The 24184-nt window shown below is 31.9% G+C and overlaps 1 protein-coding gene across 6 annotated transcripts in view; it reads right to left on the bottom strand.

The window, feature by feature from the left end:
* Nucleotides 1-295: 295 nt before the first annotated feature.
* Nucleotides 296-24184, bottom strand: part of LOC106052746 (SWI/SNF-related matrix-associated actin-dependent regulator of chromatin subfamily E member 1-like) — a 33003-nt gene continuing 9114 nt past the window's right edge. For 2 of the 6 annotated variants that reach the window (XM_013208177.2, XM_013208178.2), the window contains exons 7-17: nucleotides 22051-22182; nucleotides 21820-21889; nucleotides 21142-21215; nucleotides 19413-19518; nucleotides 18783-18955; nucleotides 17945-18046; nucleotides 17458-17679; nucleotides 16915-16959; nucleotides 15214-15349; nucleotides 6101-6181; nucleotides 296-5193 (exon numbers count right to left, since the gene is read on the bottom strand). In XM_013208177.2, coding sequence (XP_013063631.1) covers nucleotides 4922-5193; nucleotides 6101-6181; nucleotides 15214-15349; nucleotides 16915-16959; nucleotides 17458-17679; nucleotides 17945-18046; nucleotides 18783-18955; nucleotides 19413-19518; nucleotides 21142-21215; nucleotides 21820-21889; nucleotides 22051-22182 — 1413 coding nt within the window. In that variant the 3' untranslated portion in view covers nucleotides 296-4921. Of the gene's footprint in view, nucleotides 5194-6100; nucleotides 6182-11067; nucleotides 12852-13521; nucleotides 13630-15213; nucleotides 15350-16914; nucleotides 16960-17457; nucleotides 17680-17944; nucleotides 18047-18782; nucleotides 18956-19412; nucleotides 19519-21141; nucleotides 21216-21819; nucleotides 21890-22050; nucleotides 22183-24184 lie in introns of those variants that run through there. The other 4 variants (XM_013208179.2, XM_056003635.1, XM_013208181.2 and 1 more) reach the window with 4 other exon arrangements.

Here is a 24184-nt window from a genome sequence, read left to right as displayed (position 1 = left end):
AGGAATAATTCAGATACCTGATTGAGAAAGTTTATGTAGTGTAAGTCTAGGGAGACATAATGAGAAGGATACATGGTACCAAAACCTAACCTGGTTGGGACTCATACTATTTAGTACTTTTAAGTTATTTGTTTATTTGACATCTACAGTGGAAAAACAAGTAATCTCCAATTAACCTGCCACAAAGAACTAATTAATGAGGCATTGCAGAAAAACTTATTTAGATACCACACGTAATAAGTTTTGTTACAGACTTTTCTTGACCAATTTAAACAAAATGCTGTCATAGGCACAGTGAATATCACAAAACAAACACATTTTATTCATGTAATATAATGTTAATGACATTTAATAATACAGGACACGCTGTAATTATTTACACAAATATTTAATAGGCCAATTCATAAGTACTGTAAGGCACATCATCTTTTTTTTGTAAAGATAGAAATATATAAAAGACAAATAGAAATATAAAAGCAATTTGTTCAACTCCTTTGTAGATAAAAACATCTATAAATATCAAATCAGCAGTTGAAAGGAAATATCACTTTGTTGTTGTTTTTTTAGACTGTATTATATGTTTGATGTGTGATAAAATTAAACTAAGGCACTGACCACATAATCACTCCAAGGCACTGACCACACAGTCAAAGGGGCACTATGTAATGATTTGACAACAGTAGTATCCAATATTTTTTGTCTGGGGTGGGGGCTTTTAGAAAGTTCCAACATTCTTATTTATTGCTGCATCACCATAAAAACATGATTGAGCACAGGGAACCAAACCTCTGATGAGCCAATCCTCTGATGCTACATTATGCACTTTAAGCAGAGGAACCTGACAGTATCCTAAAATGCCCAGATGTAGCCTGCAAGCTTTAACTTGGGCATCACTGATTTACAGCATACATCTAAGCCATACTTTAACAGTTCACATTACTTAGCGCCAAGAAAAGGTAACTACCACCAGGAAACACAGACATACCAGTTTGGTGCACTAGAGCCGGTGTTTTTTTTTGTGCCGGTACGCACCAGTACGGCGTACCGGCACCTTTTTCAATGTGGGGAAAAAATTATTACTTTTCGTGTATTTTAACGTTTATTATTAATTTATTAGTAGTTAAAAGTTAGGCACTACATCACTGAGTACCGGCACCTATTTTTTTTTTTACAAAAAAAAAAAAGCACTGACTACAGCAAATTAAAAAATATAAAAATTGCTTAATTGCAGGCTATTAATGAGTTTCAATATGTTCCTATCTTTAAAGATGTCAACTCTACATAACTGCTAATTATAGTATACCATTAAATATAGCCTTATATTTAACAGAACAATTAAAATTTAAGAAATATAATTACATTTTTTAAATTCACAGATTTGGTATATAAATGAAATTCAATAATTATAGTAGTTCTAATGAATGTAGAAAACATTCACTGTTTAAAACACATCTCCTTTCAATACAATATTTATAAACACATATTCCAAAAATTTAAGTAGCTTCTAAAAATATTCACAAATATTAAAATAATATTAACAAAGGTTAAAAACAAACTATAAATTTAACAACCATAAAAATATTAATGTCAGATGAAAAATGAAAAATTCAAAAGGTGTGGTTTTGTAAAAAACAAAAAAAATTAAAAAAATAACGTAATAATTTTTATGACAAGGTAAATGTATTTTAGTAATACACACATAGGTCTAATATCAAAAAAAGAATAAAACTCATTAAGATACATTCAATCCTCAAGTCAATCAGACTTTTTTTTGTGTGTGTATATAAAGACTCTTTGGACTAGATCAGATCATAAAGGTTACACTTCTGCATACATATATAACCAATTAATGCATAGAATAAAGAACATAAGCTGTGTTGAACATAGTCTGGACTACTAGCACATGCACATTTGAATCCAACGTTTCACTTCCTATACATTTTTATTGACCTCAGATTTTTATGAAACTAATTCAACAACCTGACTGAAAAGTAACATAACAGTATAAAAAAAAATTAAATTTAAAAACTCTTTTCAGATTCTAGGTTGAATTCATATGCGTGAACTTCTTAACCACTAATAGTACCATAGGGCCAATTGTTTACTATTGTAATATGCAATCTTATTCATTTAGATAGATGGATGCATAATTTATGCAGTTTGCAATCAAAACGGAGGCTTTAAAACAAAAGTGTTGAAAACTTTTTTTTTAGTTAACAAAGAAATCAAAATTTTATAATAACACATCCATCAAATGAAAAAGGAACTTTTACCCTTTCCATTTTTCATTTTATATATATATATACATTTATTTTTATGTGGTAAAAATAGCTTGGCACAAATAATGCACAGAGCATCTTGACTGTACTACAAATCTGAAAATGTATATATAGCATGTCAATGTAAGACAGTTATCTATATCTATCACTTCTTTTGTTCAATCGAGTGAAAATTTAGTCCAGTGGTTTTTGAGCTTCATATAAGCAGAGCCACACATTAAAGACTATCACTAACTATTTTTTTTTCAAGTTTAAAACAACCCAGATTGTAGAGCTAGAGCCTAAGCTTGGTTTCACATCAACTTTGAAGCAGTAGCTCTAAACATTGCCTGTCTAATGACCTCAAACTGACAAAGTTACAAAGTGAACAGAATTGTACACCACAATGTGACAGTCAACGTCAATGCACATGTCACTAAAACTGAAGGATAGTTCATCAACCAACATTTGATAGTTTAGTTTACAGTGTCAATGTCATTATGACATTAGATGAATTCTTCTAAGTCACAGTACAAAAATAACTAATTATGCACAATTCTATGCAAAAATTGATGTCACTAATAGGCACAACCAAAAAAATGAGATTCACAAAAAAAAAAACACAAAAAAACTGGCTTATACACAAATGAATTTCTACATGTATAATTAAACAATTTCATTGAAAAACAGAAAAACATTAACAGGAAAAAACAAAAAAAACAAAAACTAGTTTGTTTCATGCAGTTAAATTATACATGCAAGACTAGATAAGATAAGGATTGAAACACATTTTCAGAACTGCTGCTTATTATTTTTAGATTTAAAAAGAATTATCTTAAAAATTACTTCTGAATTAGTAAAAAATTGTCTCTATTATCTTTGATTTGTGGAACTTTACGTAACCATGATTGAAATGATAGGTTTAGGGTCGCAAGGTTTTGGCTGAGAAAATAACTATGAAAGAATTACAAATGATAAAAATGCACAATTGTAAAAACTATAAAAGTATACAGAAAGTATTATATGTACAGGTAAAATGTATTTGAACAAATTCAATGCAAACACTCTCCATGCTAATTACACACACAGCCTACAATAACTAAAAATTCTGTCTTAATGTTAGAAATTTCATGTATGAAACTAGCAATGTTAGAAGGATGATTAGAAATATTATAAAGTGAGAATAACATTTTAATTGGCTCATCAAAATGCTTAGAGCTTTACTTTCAAAAGTGGAATATCAGTTCCTTCGACCACAAAGACACAAACAAATGACCTCAACATGACTGAATTCCATTATCATTTCAGTGGCTGCCATAAAACAATGTTAAAATACATGTTTTAAAATGATCACTCTATTAGTTTTGATTAACAATTTTCATTTGGATGCCATAAACTTAAAAGATATTTGTAAAAGTTCACTTCTGATAGCAAGTTTCTAAGTAAAAGACACTCAAAGGCTATCAAGGAGAAAGTGGCTGTCATAAAATCAATCTTTTAAAATGTAAAAGTATAAATAATGTGGCTACTGGCACAGAACATTTTCACATTATGTGGTCATCTCTATAATCTTCATGGAAATGATTTGGTATAAATTATGTGGTTATGACTCTTCACAGGATTGATGGACTAACATGATATGTGTGTTGAAAATAGAAAAAAAAGCACAAACTGAAATAGAATTAAAAGAAAGAAGAAGAGCTCCAACAGTTTTTAATTAGGTTTTATAGAGCTTTTAGGTCATCACCCAGATGAAGATTGTTTAATGTACAGAACAAAAGAACAGAATGAGATAATGAGTAATCAATTATTAGATATTTTTTAGGTCCACAATATGTTATGCAATAAAGGTTATCAGAAGGGCCAACAGTTGGTAAAGCTATAATATGATAAAGCTGGATACTAGACTGTTTTTGAGTATTTATTTTGTATCTGGCTTTCACTATTTTTGCATGGGCTAGACAAAGAGCTACTAACTATTACATATTAAATTAATAAAAGTTTAAACTTTTCTATTTGCAAGAGGCATGTTGGCTGAGTGGTAAAGCACTTGGCTGCCAAACTGGAGGGTCAGGAGTTCAAATCTTAGTAAAGACTGGGGTTTTTAATATCGTGATCATTAAGGCGCCTCTGAGTCCACCCAGCTCTAATGAGTACCTGACATTAGTTGGGGAAAAGTAAAGGCAGTTGGTCATTGTGCTTACATCCTCATAAATCATGGACCACAGAAACAGATGATCTTTACATCAATCTGCCCTAAAGACCATATAGTCTGAAAGGGGAACTTAACAAACTTTTTAGTTGCCATGGATTCTGACGGAATCCAGATAGACTAAAGGCTTCAGTTTTGGCATCAGTCTGCTCTTCCCCATTGTCAAATAAAACAAAGCTTACTGGGATTTGAAACAGAAATTAGCTGCACACTGTTTTACCACTCAACCATCCTTTCTTGTCATAAGATAAATCTATATATTAATATGTTATAAACATTTCTTTTTTTGTTTTTACTATGTAACAATTTTTGTTTAGTTATCTGCTCTATACTATTTGCTTATTATACTTATGGGACAAGTTCTTTGCTTACTAAACAAAAAGCTTAAGTTATTCCAGCATGAAAAAAAAATAAAATTATTATTGATACAATTATTGTGTGGTTGACTGAGTTATGAGCTTTGCTCTCCTAAACCATCCTCATCTTCTTTAGGAGTCAACGCCTCAATCACTTTACATCTGTACTTCATGTGCTGGCTATAGGAGCCAGAGTGTGAGAACCTCTTATCGCAGTAGGTGCAGCGGAACGGTTTCTCGCCACTGTGCAGGCGTTTGTGTTCAGTTAGATGGTGGCGTTGCTTGAAGGCCTTGTTGCAGACGTCACACAGAAACTTTCTAGAGTTCTTATCTCCCTTGTCTATTTTCTCCCTTTTGCTGGGAGAAGCTTGAAATAATGATAACAATTATTTAGATAAACAAAAAGTAAACGAATGAAATCATTTAAGAAATGTAAAAAAATGAGATGACAACATTGTCAGTGATATATGGGCAAGTGTATGAATTTAATTTAAAAAGCTTGAAATAATGATAAATAATAACAATTATTTAGACAAACACAAAGTAAACAAATACTTAGACTTCTGGTAAATGAAGTCATTTAAAAAATGTAAAAAATTAGATGACAACATTGTAAGTGATATATTAACAAGTGTATGAATTTAATTTAAAAATGATAATATTCAACTTATAAGTTATGTTATGAAATAAAGACATTACTTCAAAAAAGAACATGATTATGTCCTTCGCATGTTTCTAGGTCAATCTAGTCATGCGTGTTAATCAATGACTTAAATTATGCCTAGTCATTGGGTTTGGGTTTTTTGGCACATCGGCACAATTTAGGCCATGTCGTGACCAAGTCATTGGCTTTCCTGGCTGGTGTTGTAAGCCAGTATGTGAGTATACATCTTAGTCTAGTTTGGCTTGCACAGTCTGAAACACTGCACTCATCCTTACTATTTGGAATCAAAGACAATGCCTTATTAGTAAGCAACAGCCAACTTCAAAAGTTTGTGTCCTAAAACCTAAAGCTTTCTGAAATGTATATCTGACTAAATCTATAAATTGATATCTTTACAACTCTTTCGATTTTTCTTTACTGTCCAATCAATCAAATGAATGCAATGGACAGCTGTCTGATGTGGTCACCTAATAATTCTAAAAATAGTATTAAAAAAAAAAGATGATGCCTTGACTTGTGCCAGAGGTGAAAACCAAACACTAAAGTGTTCACTAAAAGCTACATGCCTACCTAACTAAAACCAACCCTAACTTTAGTTATAAATACTTACCACCAGAAGTTTTGAGTTTTTTAGCTTTCCCTGATTTAGACTTATGTTGCCAAATCTCTTTCTCTCCATTAATTTCACGTTCTAGATATTAAAAAAAAGTGAATGGATATAATTTATTGTTAGAGCTTCTTAAATATAATTTTTGCTAGCACTAGTCCTGATGTTTCTCTTTATATGAAGTTTGTGTCAATATTGACGAAACACAAACTTTAAACACATTTTTTGAGAGCAATATCAATCTATGACAGCTGTTTGTTATGCCAGAGCTGCTAAAAATAACACAATTTGATCTAGATAAGAGATACAGCTTATAGAGACTGCATACATTTATCACCAAATTAAATTATCTAAGATAATGCCATTGTTATTAATATCATAAATGTTATCATAGTGTAGTGGCAAAGAGATATTTTATACTGTAAATGCAAAATCTTCTACACCTGACGCACAGAATAGAAAAAATTTACTTAGGATCTTATATATACATTTAATTTGATATTGTGGCTGATTGTTGAATGAATTCGGGTTGAAAATCACTGAATAAAATTGGTATCAGAAAATATGGAGGTTATTGAATGACCCACTCTTTAGCATTTATGCTACTATTGATTCCTACTTAATTAATAACATTTCAAAATGCTACTGTACAAATGTAATACATGACAATATTTGCAAGAATGTACCAACATTTATAGGAATGTAGCAGGAACCAAGACACAGGTAGCAACTAATAAAGATGTTCCTTGAGAGACTTATATTATCCATGTTTTGAATACAGTCTAGAATCTCATTCAAACTTTGAACATAACTTTCAACACAATGTGACATCCAGTTCATGTGTCAATTAAAACGAAACATTTTATGATAAAATAATGCCTGGGAAAAGGTCATTAGTCTTAACAGGAAAAGATTTCACAACCGATTCTATTCAACAGAACCATCCATCTGTCAAAAGCAAATGATCATTCATTCAATTCTGTAATAGATCATGTGTAAGTTTTGTTCCCAATGGAGGTCACATGCTTTAATATAATTCAAACTACACAGAAAAGTACAACAGAAAATTTTAATTCCTGAATTCTAAAGACAAATCTTAAGGACACATAACATGAAAAGAGTTGTTTAAAGAACAGATTTTCTTCTGTATAAAGGCATACACTATTACGCTATTTTCAATCATTTCGACTTGCCATATTTTTTGGTTGTTAGGTAAAACATTGCTGTTGGGATTTACACAGTTTAAGTATCATGTTGTGGTATAATCAATAATCTTGCCCATCAAACAGTTTGTTTTTTTTATTTTTTACAAAGTTTATGTCAAATCATTCTGGTAAAAATTTTGTACAGGCTATTTCTTCCACACCCATTCTCAGATCAAGTTAAAACTTTGCACAGTTATTCATTGGCATAGACTGTAAGACAAGTCAGGAATCAATATGAAAAAATAACCAATGAGTCAATTTATGACTGATAATTAATTATTTTGTTTCCTTCAGTATTCACAGATACAGCTGTTATGTAGGGTTAAATAATTGAAAATATTATTTCGCCCACTCCTATTCTAGGATCAAGTTGAAACTACACAATTATTTATTGTACCTAACAAAACATGACGCAATTTTAAAAAATGTAACAATTAGTCAATTATTTTGTTTCATACAGAATAAGAGAAATAGCTTCTACATTATTGAGCGCTATAGTTATAAGTGCTGAGTTCTTTCTCTTAGATAAGCTTTTTTTTAATTAAAAAAAAAAAGGATTGTTTATACTGGTATTTTGCGTGTTATAAAATTTTTATTAATACTATGGGTAATTTATGTTTTTCTCTTTTGGTGATGCAGTCCCTAGCTAAACAGAATAAAATATTTATATACATTTTTTCTAAGCTTCCATTTTTCTTTAGGCGCCACAACTTTTTGTGTCATTACCTGACAACAATAATCAAATTTCTTTGACATTTAAGCTAGTTCTCACAATGTACTGAACTGATTATTTTATATTAGAAGAGAATAATCAGCTTGGGTTAGGGTGCATCTACTTAAGCAGGTGTAAGAGTACCTACTAACAGAGGTGGTCTCTTCACTGAATGGTATTGTGTATATTCTTGTGTAGGCTTATGAAATCTAAACTGAGAATTAAATCTGAACACATCTAGCAGTGACAGTTTATTATTTTATCTTTGAGTTGAGTATTTGCAAAAATATTGCCTTGAGACAAACGAGTAGAAGCCAGTTTTTATCAGCCATTTGATACTTCTGGCAACATGTGTTGTTACATAAGGCTCATGTGCAAGGGATGTTTTCCTCTGCAGCAGAAGTAACACTTGCTAGATACTGCAAGTACTTAACTTGAGGCTTGTACATCCGGAGACTGAGAAGCAGAAGAATCAGCAGTGTTCTCTTACACCATTTATATTAGCTCCACAGGTGATTTCTGGATGTGACTCTAACAATAAATGTTGATAGTACTCAGGTACTCCAACTTCTTCAATCGCATCCTTTAACTTTAGAGGTTTTCTTGAGGTGATGTTTTCAAATGCTATTAGTAAAGTGAGTCCTGTGATGAATACATCACATATGGACTTTTCATGATGCTGCTCCAGTCAATGCTGTTAAGTTGCAATCCTTGGATAGAAAGTTTTTGCAGAAAAACTGTCTATATGTGGTCAACTTATACCCTCATTCATGGATTGAATGTAGAGGTTGTTCAGTGACTGAATCACACCTTTGTATGTTTCTTTGTCACTTATCATCTGGTACACCTAAGGGTTTTTTTGATTTGAGGCACATCGGCACAATTTAGGCCATGTCGTGACACCTAAGGGAAAATGTAATTTACTAACAGTTTCCTGTTAGGGGTATCTATCAAACCTTTCCAGTCGAAACATTCCATTATCATTGCACTTTATAGATTCAGTGTAATATATTGTAATACTTTAATAAGAACCAAAACTGCGTTGACATTTTAAAGCTTATTACAGTGAATGATGATTACACAGATGATTGATAATGCAGCAGAAACCAACACTAGGGCAACATTCAAAACTGTGTTTTCCTCTTTGTTTGGTTATCGATTTTAAAGATCCGCTTTACATTAATTAAGCAATAAAATACAGTAACTTAGAAAAAAAGAAAGCCATATGAAGAAATATTAGGATATCACCTTAAAGAAAAACCGTGTCCAAGAAAGTGGAGAACCATCAGAGCCCTTCGAAATATCAAATGGGTAAAACAAGGCTGTGTCCTAGCACCTACACTGTTCAGTATCATGTTCTCCGCTATGCTGACAGATGCATTCACAAATAGAGAAAACAACGGGATGAATATATCATACAGATTTGATGGTGGCCTATTCAACCCGAGGCGGCTTAAAGCAAAATCAAAAACAAATGCAGCAGAAATCAGAGACTTGCTATTTGCTGACGACTGTGCCCTAAATGCCTGCTCTGAAAACGATCAGAGCATCGTCAGTGACTTCTCAAAAGCATGCTCAGACTTTGGCCTTACCATTAATACAAACAAGACTGAAGTCTTATATCTACCTGCTCCTGTGAAAGCCTACTCGGATCCAAGCATCACTATAAATGGACAGGATATAAACGCAGTGGACAAATTCACATATCTTGGCAGCACATTCTTCAGAAACAGAAAAATCGATAGTGAAATCGACCTGCGTATCGCCAAGGCCAGTGCATCCTATGGCAGACTGTCTAAAAATGTCTGGAACAGACGTGGTATCACCACAAACACAAGGCTAGGGGTCTATAGAGCCGCCATCCTCCCCACATTGCTCTATGCCTCAGAAACATGAACAGTGTACAGCAAACATGCAAAGAAACTGAACCACTTCCACATGACATGTCTGAGAAAAATACTAAATGTCAAATGGCAAGACAAAATACCAGATACTGAAGTCCTTCGAAGAGCGTGCCTGCAAAGCATCCACACAATCCTGATGCAGTCCCAGCTGCGATGGGCAAGTCACGCCTACAGAATGAAAGACCACTGCCTCCCTAAACGACTCTTGTTTGGCCAACTAAGCGAAGGAAAGCGCTCGCAAGGTGGTCAAAGAAAGCGCTTCAGGGACACCCTCAAAGCTTCTCTGAAGGCGTTCAGCACAGACCCAGGCACCTGGGAGACAGAGGCACATGACAGAGCATCATGGCGTCACGCTGTGAAAACTGGCGCACAGGTTGCTGAGGAAAAAAGAACAACGCTGGCAGAAGAAAAAACCCAGAGAAGAAAAGCAAGGCAAACGACACTAGCTCAAGCTGGAATAACCTGCCCAGTGTGGGGCCGAACATTCCGGGCTCACATAGGTCTCACCAGCCACATGAGGAGGCATAAAACCCCAGTGCAAAGCCCTCAGCCCCCTGGATGACAAAGTGGTCATCATCGAACCATGCTGGACGAACTATATATATAAAGAAACATCTAATAAAATAAGGAAGATAGGGAAAGACTTTGAAATAGGTAAACATTGTCAAGGATGCTATATTAAAGAGAATTAAAATATTACTTAGTGCTAGAAGTGAAAGGGCTTAGAAACTGAGTTTAAAGTGCACAAAATACATTGCTTATCAACACACATCTATATTCTATACAACAGAAACAAAAAATAGCTAGCTATTTATAGTTATTCTTTGTACTGGTAGTGACAGTTTACTATAATAATCATTATTTCTAAAGTAAAAAAAGAAAGCATGGAAGAAGTTGTGGATAATTACTATAAAACTAAGAACAAAGTACCACAGATGTAATATGAAATCACCTTTTCCTTGGATATGACTTTCCTACAACCTGTATTAAAAGCATTATTAGATAAAGGAGAGTGTTGTTTTTTGTTGTTTATGAAATATTTAATTTTCTTCAATAGTTACTTCATAAATATAACTTCCCATTACTATGATAGGTAGTTCTAACGTCTCTGTAGGATTAAGAAGAAAAAAAAGTAATTTAAAATAAAAGGATTTTTGACAATAAAACTTTATTCACATTAAAAAAAAAATGGTTACAATAAAGCAAGATGTAATAGAAACTTGCATTCCAAACCACTCTTATAACTGACATAAGAATTAGATTTACCATAGCCAGCATGATACAGTACAAATAAAAGTCCTTAGTACTTTCAGATTGTTCTTTAGTCCAATTCCAACTCTAGGTGGAAGCTAACTGTGGCACATAAAACACTTGGGTCACTAAATGTCTCTCATTAACAACTACTCTAACAAATATACTTAGATGGAAACTCTTTCTTGCAAGAGTGAACAAACAAAGTGAATTATAAATCAAAGTAACTTATTATGAGTGAAGAAAGATTAAGTTTATTAACTATTTATCAGAGCTCAAATAAAATGGTTTTATTTTGTTCAAATGTTTGCTTTTAAATAAGATACATTAAAGGCTTAATAAAGTAATCCAAATAATCATAGAAACAAATCATTAATTGCGTAGAGATCAGTATGATTTGACAAGACAAGCTAAATTGATTGAATTAGTTTACTTTGCAAGCATTTGTTTTTAAAATCAGTTTGATCAAAAGTTTAAGACAATGCTGTCATCATTCTATTTCTGAACTGATTTTGTTTGTCTGTTTCTGGACTTCTTTTAATGCTATCACAACTTGCATTTTAAATTCCAAGTACAAGTTCACAAAGTAACGGTGAAAGCATTACAATAGTTAAACAATATTATTGAGAAAAAAATAGTTATCTCACAGTCTGACTAATTTAAGCAACGTTTTATTTTGTTTGCCAATCTCTTTGACATAATAGGAGGCCAAGCATTTGATTGAAAAATGTTTAACCAATTTCATATTTTTGCTATTTACCAGAAGTAAAGAATTTTTTAAAATATGCTACAGTTAATAGTTTATCATTTTTATTGCACACTTAGTGTTTTATAAGTATCTTATAATGTGCATGGAATAGAAGGTTTGACTCATGTAAAAAGTTTCTACTAATAAAAAGAATAGGAACAATAACAACATGATGCCATTCTGTCTAATAAATCAAATAAATGATACACACATGGTTATTTTAAAATGGAATGCATTCAAACACAACAAAATGTAAACTCTTGACAAAAATATACACCAAAGAAAAATGTGAAGGGTAAAAAAAATGAACACTTAAAATGGTCAACAAAAAATGGATTCAAGTATTATGAATTATAAACAATGTCTGTGGAAATGGTTGAAAAGAAAAACCAAATTTCAACTGAGTACAAAATATAAATGAATGAACAAAAAATAATACTTTCTGAAATGGCTATTGTTAAAAGGGATGAAGCAGACATGAGCATGACCTAATAGATGAAGTTCAAGTAGATCAACAATGTCTTTTGTTTGGGGCCTAACAATGTGGATTGTCTGAAGTATATTGGGACACATTAAATGGATTTCTTAAACATTGGACAAACTAAATGGTCACAGCACAGACAACAGTTGCTAGTCATAGGGCTAATTATATTTGGAAAAAAAACAACTATAACTGTAGACCTGGATTTCACAGAAACAAATGTGGAATGAGACAATAGCACAGGTTGGTCCCAAACACGTCTTCGAGAAAGTCAGGTAATAAAACAATCCACACTGTAAACAGTTTACATTTTCAGGACTTCTAAAGTAGCAAGATCTATGTCAGACTCCTTCCTTTCTCTTGCAAACTTTCCTCCTCTTGAGGAACTATCCCACCTGAGTTGATTAACTCTTCTGGTGTACTTTCCTTGGTTCCTACACAAGAAAACAAAAACTGTCATCAGAAAAAAAAAGAGCAATGTATAATCAATTCTTAAATACAATCAAATTTTAAAAGTTTGTCAGTTTTTTTTTTGTTTCATTGAAAATAACTTAAGCAAACAAATGTCCTTTTTTTAAAAAAAAAAACAAAAAAAAACTCACAACTTTTATTAGGTTTAATCATTTTTGTTCTCAAGTTATTAATCGAGCATAAAACTGAAGTGAACATGCAACGCAAACAAATGCATTCCTTTCCAGATGGATGTAAACATCAAACTAAGTCTAAACATTCAACATTAACACTGCCATCTGGGAAGCCACAAACTAATACAGAAATCTATGAGCTATGAAAACTCCTTTGCTGCATGACAAACTTTGGCCTAGTAAGAGGGGAGGCAAACAAGCTAAGGGGTGAGACTAGCACTTAGTGTCATGGTGTTAATTAGAATCATCTGATGGAAAATAGAGAGTAAGAACCATTGCTTTCATTAATTTGAATCTAATTCTAGTACACATTCAATGACTTCATTATACTGTCTATAACATTAACTTAATCTAGTCTAAAGTATTAATAACAATACTGTAGCATGCAGGAGCACAAAATGGCCATGAGTCCACAGAAATAAAGCACACACACAAAGAAAAACAAAATGAAATGAAAGCAAAACCCACCACCAACTTACTTTGTGTGATAGCTCTTGAGTCCAAAGAAATAAAGAGAGCCAGAACCTCTTTTGTGGTGGAGTGCAACGGAGCAAACAACCAAAATAATAAAGTTTGACTATCTGTTTCTGTAGGAGACAGGCATCTTCTTAACAATATTCTGTTTTGCGCTTAATGCCACTATTTTAAAACTGGTAAGAAGTCTTAAGTTATGTTATAATATATATATATATATATGTATATACATCTATTTTTGGGCAAGTCTCGATTTTTAAGTTTGTACAGCAAAAGAGTTTAACACAACCCAAAGTGAAGACATTCATATATGGCACTTGTTGTGTGAACAACCATTTAAACAAAATAATAATGTGAAAAAAAAACACACATAGATACAACAACACAGACTATGGCATTACCAAACACTGATCATTGAAACACAAATACACAATTTTTTTAAAAAGTAAATAAAGAGAAACCCAGTTGTAGTATCTCTAGCTTTACAAAAAATTGTCTGCATTAAAAAGCGCAGTAAGCGCTACAGAATATTGCTGATCATGAAGACACCATTACTGACGCAAAGTAAAAGCTAAAATAATAAAAGAAAGGAGACAGGTTAAGTGAACAAAATAATACACCATCAATGCTAAGAAAATATCCTGATTCTTTCAGTGTGTTGTAATTTTCTCTAGTTTAAGGAAAGAAAAAATTTTTTTTTTCATGTCTAAATAAAACAAATAGTGGCTGAACAAAAAAAAAAAAAAAAAAAAAAAAGCCATTAATAATTCCCTGGATTGCATTTTGGTAACAAAGAAACTTTAAAAAAAAAAAAAAGGGGGAGGGGGGTTGGAGGAGGTTGTGTAAAAAAAAAAGTATTTAAAAAAATTATATTCAAATAAAAAATCTAAATAGATTGAAACTGTTTATTAATATACATCAAGTTCAAATCAAATGAGCTAGTTTTAGGAAAAAAAAACAAAGGGAAACTACTTTCTTCGCTAAAAAAAATCTTATTTTAAACATATTGTATGTAATTCTACACTCAAGGGAACAAGTAATCAACATTATGTACCTTGCTCAAAACAAGTTAAAAAGTTCAGTTGCAATACAGCACAGAGGGTAACATATTTACAAGTTCTATTGTTCTGGCTTGCACCAGTTTCTAGGGATGGGGAAGCAAGTGAAATATATATTTTAAAAAATCAAGAGGTGGACAAAGAACTATTTGTTTTGGGCCACTTACAGATCTGTTGAGAGAATGGTGCAAGAGATAAAAAAAAAAAAGGCACAATAAATAGTGCACAACAGAGATAATTACACAATGAATTGTAAGCTGTCTTTAAATCAACTTTATAAAAAAGAAAATCTATATTAAATGCACAATCTACAAACCATAACAACACTAGTAAGATTATCGAATCTTGAATATTATTATTTGACACCATTTAAATTAGATTAGAATAGATCTGAATTAATTTATATAATTTAAGAATAAATATTTGAATTTCTGAAAAGGCTAGATCTAGTTACTTGTAGCCCTAATTCCTTTCATGTAATATTTGTTTGATTTGTCTTTTAGAAGCCACAAAACTGAAAGTAAATTAATAAACACAGACAAAAAAAAAAGCATCGCTGCTGAGCCAACAGAAACCCCTAAAAATAGGTTGACACCACACTGAAAGCTGGATAAAGAATAGAAAGATGTGAATGCTTACCTGAACCAGCAGTGCTTGGTGTTCCAGGGGATTCAGTGCCACTTTTTTCTGGTGTGGTGTTGGTTCCCATCTCTTCACTAGTAGACATTGTCGGTGGGCTTGGCGTATCCGAGGATTGGGGCTCCATGACGGGGGCCTGGGGGCACAATTTTTTTCCACATTAAATTGTAGTCATTGAAAGGGTTATGGCAGAAAAGTAATGGATATAGCATATTTAGATGAGATTGAAAGATCTTGATGCGGCACAGGCAAAAGGCATTTTTGGGGGCATAGCAAGGTTGGGCGCTAACGATACACTTCATGTGGCCAGCCAAACAAACTGCTTTTACTTTACTTAACTTAGCCATCCTCTTCAAATTCAATTAAATGTTCCAGCTTGTTGAGATTTCTATACTGAGGATGCTACTACAAGCCACAGCCCAACTAGTACAGCCAGCATTGAAACAGTTTGGTAATGACAACAACAGGACAAACTCATTCAAAGAATGCAATGACAACTCAATTAATGTCAAGCACAGGTTTTAAAGCTTAAAAATGAATTTCTATATCCCAGGCAGTTAAGAAAAGCATAGGCATTTAAAGGGAAACTCCGATGGTTTTGACAATTTTTGATATAATATGTGTTTTGATTTACAGATAATGAATATATTATTCTTTTTTTTTTATTTGCAATAATAACTTAGTAATTGATGTTTTTCCGACGTAATTTTCCTGCGCATCCAAAACAGTTAGACTTTCACCGGGTTTCTATGTGACGTCACAAAGGTGTTTTAATCTACTGACTTATTGTATAACAGGAGACCATACAGCAAAGTTTACATTCTCGTAAAAGAAATATATCTTTGTCTATGCAGTTAGATCTAGGATCTTGTAAGCAAAGAAAAATTGCGTATTAAAAGTAGATTTACATGCTTGACTAATTACGGCAGTGTGTATTTTCTCGCCAGACCACTCAACACACAACAAACACTATCGCTTGGTTGTCTTGTCATGACCAACTACATGTAGTCTCGACTAGCCTTACACTGACCAGCTTGTTCGAATCATTCAGACACACGATCTATTTACTTCTTGGGATAGGGAGAGGCTTAGATGAAAATGTTACTTTTTTTTCTCCAGTTGGTTATCCTAATGCTTTTGGCTCTATCTATACATGTTTATATATATAACTGTATCATAGCTCTGGACTAGGCCGTCACTAAGCCCAACGGCTACTGTAAGAATGAAGCGATACGATTGGTTAAATCAAGTTTCTCTTTCAGTATTGTTTAGGGAAGTGACGCATGAAATAACTTAAAACAAAATCTCGCAAAACCCCGGTTTTTTTGGGGCGTGAAGAATTTTCTGTCTAATTTATTAAATATTAAATTTTCTGAGCATTTAAATAAAAAATGATATAATGTTTACTATTACAACTTTTTACGCAGAATTTAAACAAGTCAATAACTAAAATTTGAAAAACTATCGGAGTTTCCCTTTAAAGTTAAAATCTAAGGTAAATAAATCAGATAAAAAAATATGTTTTTAAATTTCTTAGCAGTTTCAATGATTCTGATATCCATCTAGCCATCATGTACTATCATGTATTGTTGGCTTACTTTTACATATTCAAATGCCTCTATGATAGAACTGCCTTTAATAATTGTTTTTAACATTACTAGGTAAGTATGGCTAGCCTTCAATTTTAAAAATGAGACTTACCATTATGACTTGAGATTCTTTGACAGATAACATTTGACTGGGTGCCTAAAAACAAACGTTGGGAGTTAACAAAATAGGCTAGCAGAAGGTTTTCACATATTTATCTTTCAAAAAAGTTTATAACCAAATTTGTCATATTTTATATGTAATAATAACCCTATTGCTTTGTAATGATCTAATATGCATAACAAAATTGAGATCTAAAATAGATTAGACTAAGCAGAATTTTTAAAGGAATGTAGAATGAACTGCACACCTCCACCTACATAAATAAAATGTAACATTTTTACTAAGAGATTTCTATGGTTGTTAAATGTTAAACCGATAGATTTTTTCTCTCAATTTTTTTAAAATCTTGATCTACCTCCAGAACCAAGATATCACTCGCTTAGTGTTCCCATACTAATCTATCACAACAAAAAACAAGGGATTCATTTAAGTTTTTTTGTGTTTTTAATTACTTTGCAGATGAAAGGAGATGGCATACAAAGGGGAAATTTAATGGAATCACAAAAACACACGAAACAATGGAAAAACTCTTACTAGATTGGCATTTTTATCCACTTCCATGGGTTCATTGTTTCCATTGATCAGCACTGAAGTTTGCACCTCAGCAGGTCGCTGATTCTCTTCAGGGCCAGAGATGAGCTGCTGCCTTTTCCTCTCTTCATCTTGCTGCAATCTTAGCCTCATCTCTTCTTTGACTGCTTTCACCACCAAATTGTTAAACATCTCTTCTGTTATTTGAGGTTTGTTCTCACACAGCTAGACAATAAGTGTAGGAAGACACAGACAGGTTAAGAGATAGTTAAGAGATTAAATAAATTCAAACGATAGCTGTACTTTAGATAATATCTATATTATATCTATTATGGTGAAACTTTACGCATTGTAAGTGATGAATGTCTAAGTTTACATTATATCTTTGGATATACATATATATATATATATATATATAGCCTAACTATTAAAAAAAGAGCATAGTTCTTTTAAAAAAAGCTATATCCAAACATTATTCCATTAGTCCTACCTTTTTTAAATCATGGTGGAATGTTTCACTTGACTCTGTAAACTTTCTCTTTTTCTGTTCATGTTTCTCTTCTATTTGATGCAGTTCTCCTTCTAATTTTTTCTAGACCACATCCATACAAAATGTATACTATTTCAATTGTCAACTAAATTAATGAGCATATTATTTTTTAATGTTAGAACTTGTAAAAAAAAACTTTCTGTAATATAAGCTTAACACATGCAAGATAAATTTTAAAGCCTAGTTTTTAACACTAATTCTAGTATAATTAATATGCTTTTCATTGTCTATTTTGGTCTAAAACCATCTCCCTTTTTTGCACTTTCAAAGAAACAGAACCAATTCAACGTTCCTCTACATATTCTTTTCATCAGTGAATACTAGTATTCCCTGTTGTTTTTTTATCCAAAGCCCTTTTTTACTCTTCAAATGGGACAGCGTGCATTATTAAAGCTGCCCTATGCATGTAACTTGGGCTCATGAATTGTAGGTAGCAAAATTGATTTTTCATTTTTGCTGCATTTAAATCTTTGCTAGGTTTAAGTCTTGTTTCTATTTAAGATTGCAGAGATTTGGGTTAAACTAGCCAATATTTAAGGAGTTATACCAAAACATATTGTATATAGCTTATCTCCTATACATTTAAATATGTAAATTCCTGTCTTTGGTAAACTTCACAGTATTACAATAACTTTTTTCCAAGTATTGAAAGCTGTTAAACAAGAAACAAGTAATCCAAATTAAGTTTCCACAGATAGCTGCTGAACTACACCCAGTCAAAAATAAAAGGCTGGCTATTTTGGAGTATGCTTAGAATATGATCATCCATTTTCCTTACCTGGTGCATAGTTAAGGACTGGACCTGCCGTTTAAGGACTGCCATCCTTGCTTCAGTAACCACACTTCTGACATCCGGCACCACTGCATCACTAAATATTTCATTAATTAGGCGATGGTTACGAACATATCGAGCTTGGGCAATATGCTTAGTGGTGAATCCATCTTCAACATCTATAAAAGATAAAAAGATATAAAGGCAGTTAGTCATTGTGCTAGTCACATAACACCCTCATTAAATAATACCATAGATTTTAAGGTCTGTAAGGGGTATTTTTTTTTTTTTAAATTTAAGGACATCGTTTGAAAGTTATTGTCATTGTTGTTTCATTTATGAAATTATGAACATCTTAACCTAATGAGTAACAAATTTGTGTTATGCATATAAAGTATTAATTTTGCAGTATTTCAATATTTTGTTATTTATTTGTTAAATTTAGTTATTTACTGGAATTGATATTAATTGTGACAATTTATGACAATGCAAAATCAATATAATAAAAAGCAACAAATCTCAAGTCTAGTTACCATTTTAAAAATGTATAAGATTAAATTTTTTGCCTGACATACAATTTTTGAAACATTTAAGATTTGTAATGCATCAATCATGTTTGACTGGTGAATAAATTACCTTCATCTTCATCTGTAGGAAGAATGCTTATACGAGTTCCATCACTTTTACTATTCTGAAAACCATATAATTCATTGTATAAATGTGAGCCTTCTCTTTTGGAATTCTGAAACAAATGGAAACACAAAAGCTAAAAAAAAAAAAAAAAACATGCACTACAAATAAAATCTGGGGGGAAAAGCCCAAGGGTTATTAAATGAAAAAAGTACAAACTAACAAGCATTCCATAAGAAGAAAAGGATTAAAGGAACACAAATCTAATAATACAATACAAATCCAACAATAAATATAGAAACCTAATGTGAATTAGTATTACAAAAGAAGGAGGTGAATGTATAACGTATGCAACAATATGATGATATAATAAGCTCTCATATAGCGCATCTTGCTTTGGGGCTGTTCTATTGCTAACCACACTTAATGTTTTTCATGGCCTAAGTTCATTTTCTAAAATTAAACAAGAAAAGCTATATTTAAACAAAATCTATTTCCAATCGATTTTTTTCCCCTAAGAAATATCAGCCATTCTCATTTGCTCTGGCTTCAATATTTGTCATTAACCCATATATGTGAAGTTAAGTTAGTGAAGCCCATATATGTAAAATTTAGTGAGGCTCATATTATGTAAAGTGAACTAAGTGAAGCCCATATACGTGACATGAAGTTAATGAAGCCCATATACGTGACATGAAGTTAATGAAGCCCATATGTGAAGTTTAGTGAAGGTTATATATGTATGTATGTACATCTATTGTAAAAGGCAGAACTGTGTGTACATTTAGATGGGAGAGCTTACATATATTTATAAATTCCTTTTGCACTTATCTACGATCTAACATTATATCAGGTCAGGACTAGCATTATATCTGGTCATGTCTAGCATTATATCTGGTCGAGTTAGTCAGAAAATAACAGATCAATGCTGGTAATTGTGGTGTGTTGATCTATGATTCAGTTTGTTTCACAAGTTAATAAAATGATCATGAATTAAATTTTTTTTATTTTTTTAAAATCTCAATTCTAGGCCCACTAAAAATGTTTAACAGGCAACTGTAACAAAGATATTAAACTTATATTTCTGATATAGCATTTGTTTTTTTTTACATTAATAAGATAAAAGGCTCAATGGTTGAGCAAATTTAACAAGATCCCATTAGGCAAAATATTGACATAGATGTTATACTGGACATTGTGCTATTAGTAATTCAAAACTAGGTATGTCAATCATAAGCGAATAATTTATGTACTAAGAGTTTTGTTTAAAAAAAAATTAAAAAAAATCAAAGTATAATAATCTTTTTATGGATTAAACAAAACATGGCAATGTACTACAAAGAAAAAGGAGTGTAATTAAAATTGACTAATTACTACTCAATACAACACTGTTATATGTAGAAATGGTGATACCATTGACAGACCTAATAAAACTAAAAGTAATTATTCTAATGTTTCATACACATAAAAACTACAGTTCATTAAAATAAGTATTTTAATACATACAATTTTCTATTACTAAAATTTCTCCCGTGAATTGTTTTTTTTTTATTCATCAAGTATTTTCCTTTAAAAAAAAAAGTCAAACATGCATTTTTATTTCCAAAGTACTACACCACCATTTTTGTTCTTTAACCAGCTTTTTAATATTGACTAACATTTAGCTACAATTATGAAGTGTAAGAGGACTAAAGGTTGCTATAAAAGAATAGAATCTAGCTAGGAAACTACTTACAGATTTTTGAGATGACGCTGGTGGACGTTCAGGCCTTACTACTGGCTCATCTTCATCCACAGCTTCTCGTTCAGCTACAAGATCAAATAATATTTACATTTGCTTTGCGACTAAGAAACAACAGTATTTAAAAATGTGTACAACAGGAAATTATCAGTTCTTTTCAGAATCCCCCCCCTTAAAAGCCCAAGTCTGTAGAATAGCTAGTAAAAGAAAGCAGACAGCACTACAATTAGGAGACCCATTTGAGGAAATAAACACTGGAAAGAAAGAAACAAGGATAGATCATATTTCTCAAGTTTTAGACATTTTAATGTCCCCTAACAATACAATTCATCTTGTTGAACTATTTGTTTGTCAGTTGATGCAACCAGAAGCCTGAATGAAGCTGTTAAGCATAAAATGTAATTATGATGTCATTTTTACTAGTAACAAAGACATTTTTGGTCTAAAGAGCTGAGAACCTTGTGGCTTCAACTTAACTGTGGAGAAGTGGACTCGTTTTTTGTTTTGGGGGAAAAGGGTCTGGATGGTGATGTGATTAAATAATTTGATACTATATACTATCATAATTATATGCAATACTTTTTTTTCCCGTGAATGAATTGAGTGATTAATCTTAGGTTTCTTTAATTTCCTTTAGCCAATCTAGCTATTCTTAACAACATGAAACCTTACCTTTAGCAGCCACCCAAGCTTGATAAGCAGGAGAATTGTGGTAAGCTTTTAGTGCCTCAGTATACTGAACCTAGCCAATGAAAGTAGACAAACTATTTGAAAGAAGCAGCAGCACAAGTTTTATTGATGTTCTTATTAACTATTTTTAAAAAATATGTCAGGGTTTAGAAAATTCTATAAATAAAATAAGTATGATCAATGCAAAAAACAAAAAAACATCACTGGACTGACCTTCTCTACTTCATATTCCTCTTGAAACTCTTGTTTATCATGATCAGACAAATCGCGCCACATCTGGCCAATTATTTTACCAATCTCCCACAGTTTCAAATCTGGATTCTGAGCCTTGACTTGCTCCCAGACCTGGACAAGTATACACACAGACACAATAACACTGTACATACTTGGGATTTCAAACTCAAACTATTTTGAAATGTTTCGGCTATAAACAAGAAACATTTGACAATAAACAGTGGATAAAATGGTATAGTCAGTCTAAAGGGAATTTTTTTTTTCAATTCTTCAAAATATAAACAAAACAAAAAAACTTTTTTAAAAATTTGATGAAAATAACATGCAACAAGACAACAAAAAATTAAAAGAAAATTAATAAATACAAGTTAGACCACTTAAATAGTTAGCTTTGGTAAAATGTGAACCTATTCTAGCTTGCATGTGGAGCTTTTTATATGTACGTTTTGACACATATGCAGATGTGTGACATGTATGCAGTACATTTTTAAGTTAACAGTATATGTTTTATTTTGTGAATCTTGGTCAACAGTATACTGGTGAACATAAAACCTCATCAGTGGTGTGCTGAGATGCAGTTGAGTATAAAAACAATGCCTGTTGTCGTTTTGTAAACTTAACCTTTTATTAGGCCAAATCAGGATTAACAAGATAATTCTATATTTCAAAGTGCAACTGCATCTAATAGTGGTATATCCCATGTCTAGCTAATAGTGCAATTAGGGTCAAATGAGGTTCAACAAGTCACTATAAACACACTAATATTATTATCTCTTCCACATATGAAATGTAATTGATGAACTTTTGAGATTTAAGGAAATACATGTCAGTATATTGGTAATATTAATTTATAAGGAGACCCATGATGACGTGAAATGTATATTGATACAATACAATTGACTAAACAAATGATGCTCAGAGATATAAATTCTTATAAATGAAATTTAAAAAGTGACCCGCAATGTTGATGGCATACATTTGGAGGAAAAGGACAAAAATTTGATTTAATAGAAGTCTCTAACCACAATAACTATAATTAAAAAAACAAAACTAATTGTCAAAAGTTCTAACAGATTGGCAAACCAGTTTGCCCACTGCAGATTTTTTTTTAACATTATGTCGAATATTGTCATTGATTGACTGTGCTGCTTCACATACAAAATGTTTATATTTGATCAGCCTTTGGTGCATGGGCCAGTACTGCTAAAAATATGTTCCACTATCACTACTAAATGAACAAATTTATTTCATCAATATAATTATTTTTATCAAATAAAAAACAACCATTCAAACAAATGAGGGCTTGATTTTCTGATTTAATGTTCCTGATGCCATACTAAAATGTATCCAGTCACCTGGTTAAATCAATATAAAAGATATGAATCGGAAGGAGTAGATCTACTTGACTGAAAGAAGTCCTCTTTAAAAAGAGTATGCATAAAACACTAGAACTAATTAGATGCAAATCATGAGATCTTGGTACTACAAGAAACAACTGCACATGCACCATAATAAACTACACAAAATAGGTGTTAAAGTCTTAGAACAATGAGGCTAATTGGTAAACTAATAACTATGTGATGAGTGCTTCAAAAATGTCGTAACAGAAGCAGCAAACAATAATTCCTACACGAGTGTTGGATTTCAAAGTTTGTACCCAGTGAAGACTTAACAATATAAGATTCAACCATATCTTGCAATAATAGAAAGCATTACTAGAGAGCACAACAACAAAAAATATTAAAAGAGTCAGAGAAATAACTCAGAATGTAACAATAAAACTGTATGACTACATGCTTAACAATGTGGAACATCCCATTCAGCTTTAGATGCTACTTAATGTTTAATTTTATGTCCCTATCACAGATTACTTAAAAGTAAAACAAAAATTAGTGGTTAAGTGAACAGATGTACAACATTTTGACTCGAAGCAACACATGAACAAAAAAAAAAATGTCAGCAATGTCATTATTAGAATATCATAAATAGTCCTTTAACCATCTTTTTTTTTAAAGGCTTAAATAAAATGGATTTAGATAAATAGCATTAATTTTTTTAAATTAGGTTCTTAAAGATTAGATGAATATTAATTTCAATATTTGATTCTTTCCAT

The sequence above is a fragment of the Biomphalaria glabrata genome, chromosome 11 (genome assembly GCF_947242115.1).
Source record: "Biomphalaria glabrata chromosome 11, xgBioGlab47.1, whole genome shotgun sequence".
In the NCBI taxonomy this organism is placed as follows: Eukaryota; Metazoa; Mollusca; class Gastropoda; family Planorbidae; genus Biomphalaria; species Biomphalaria glabrata.
This window is presented reverse-complemented; position numbering and strand designations above follow the sequence as displayed.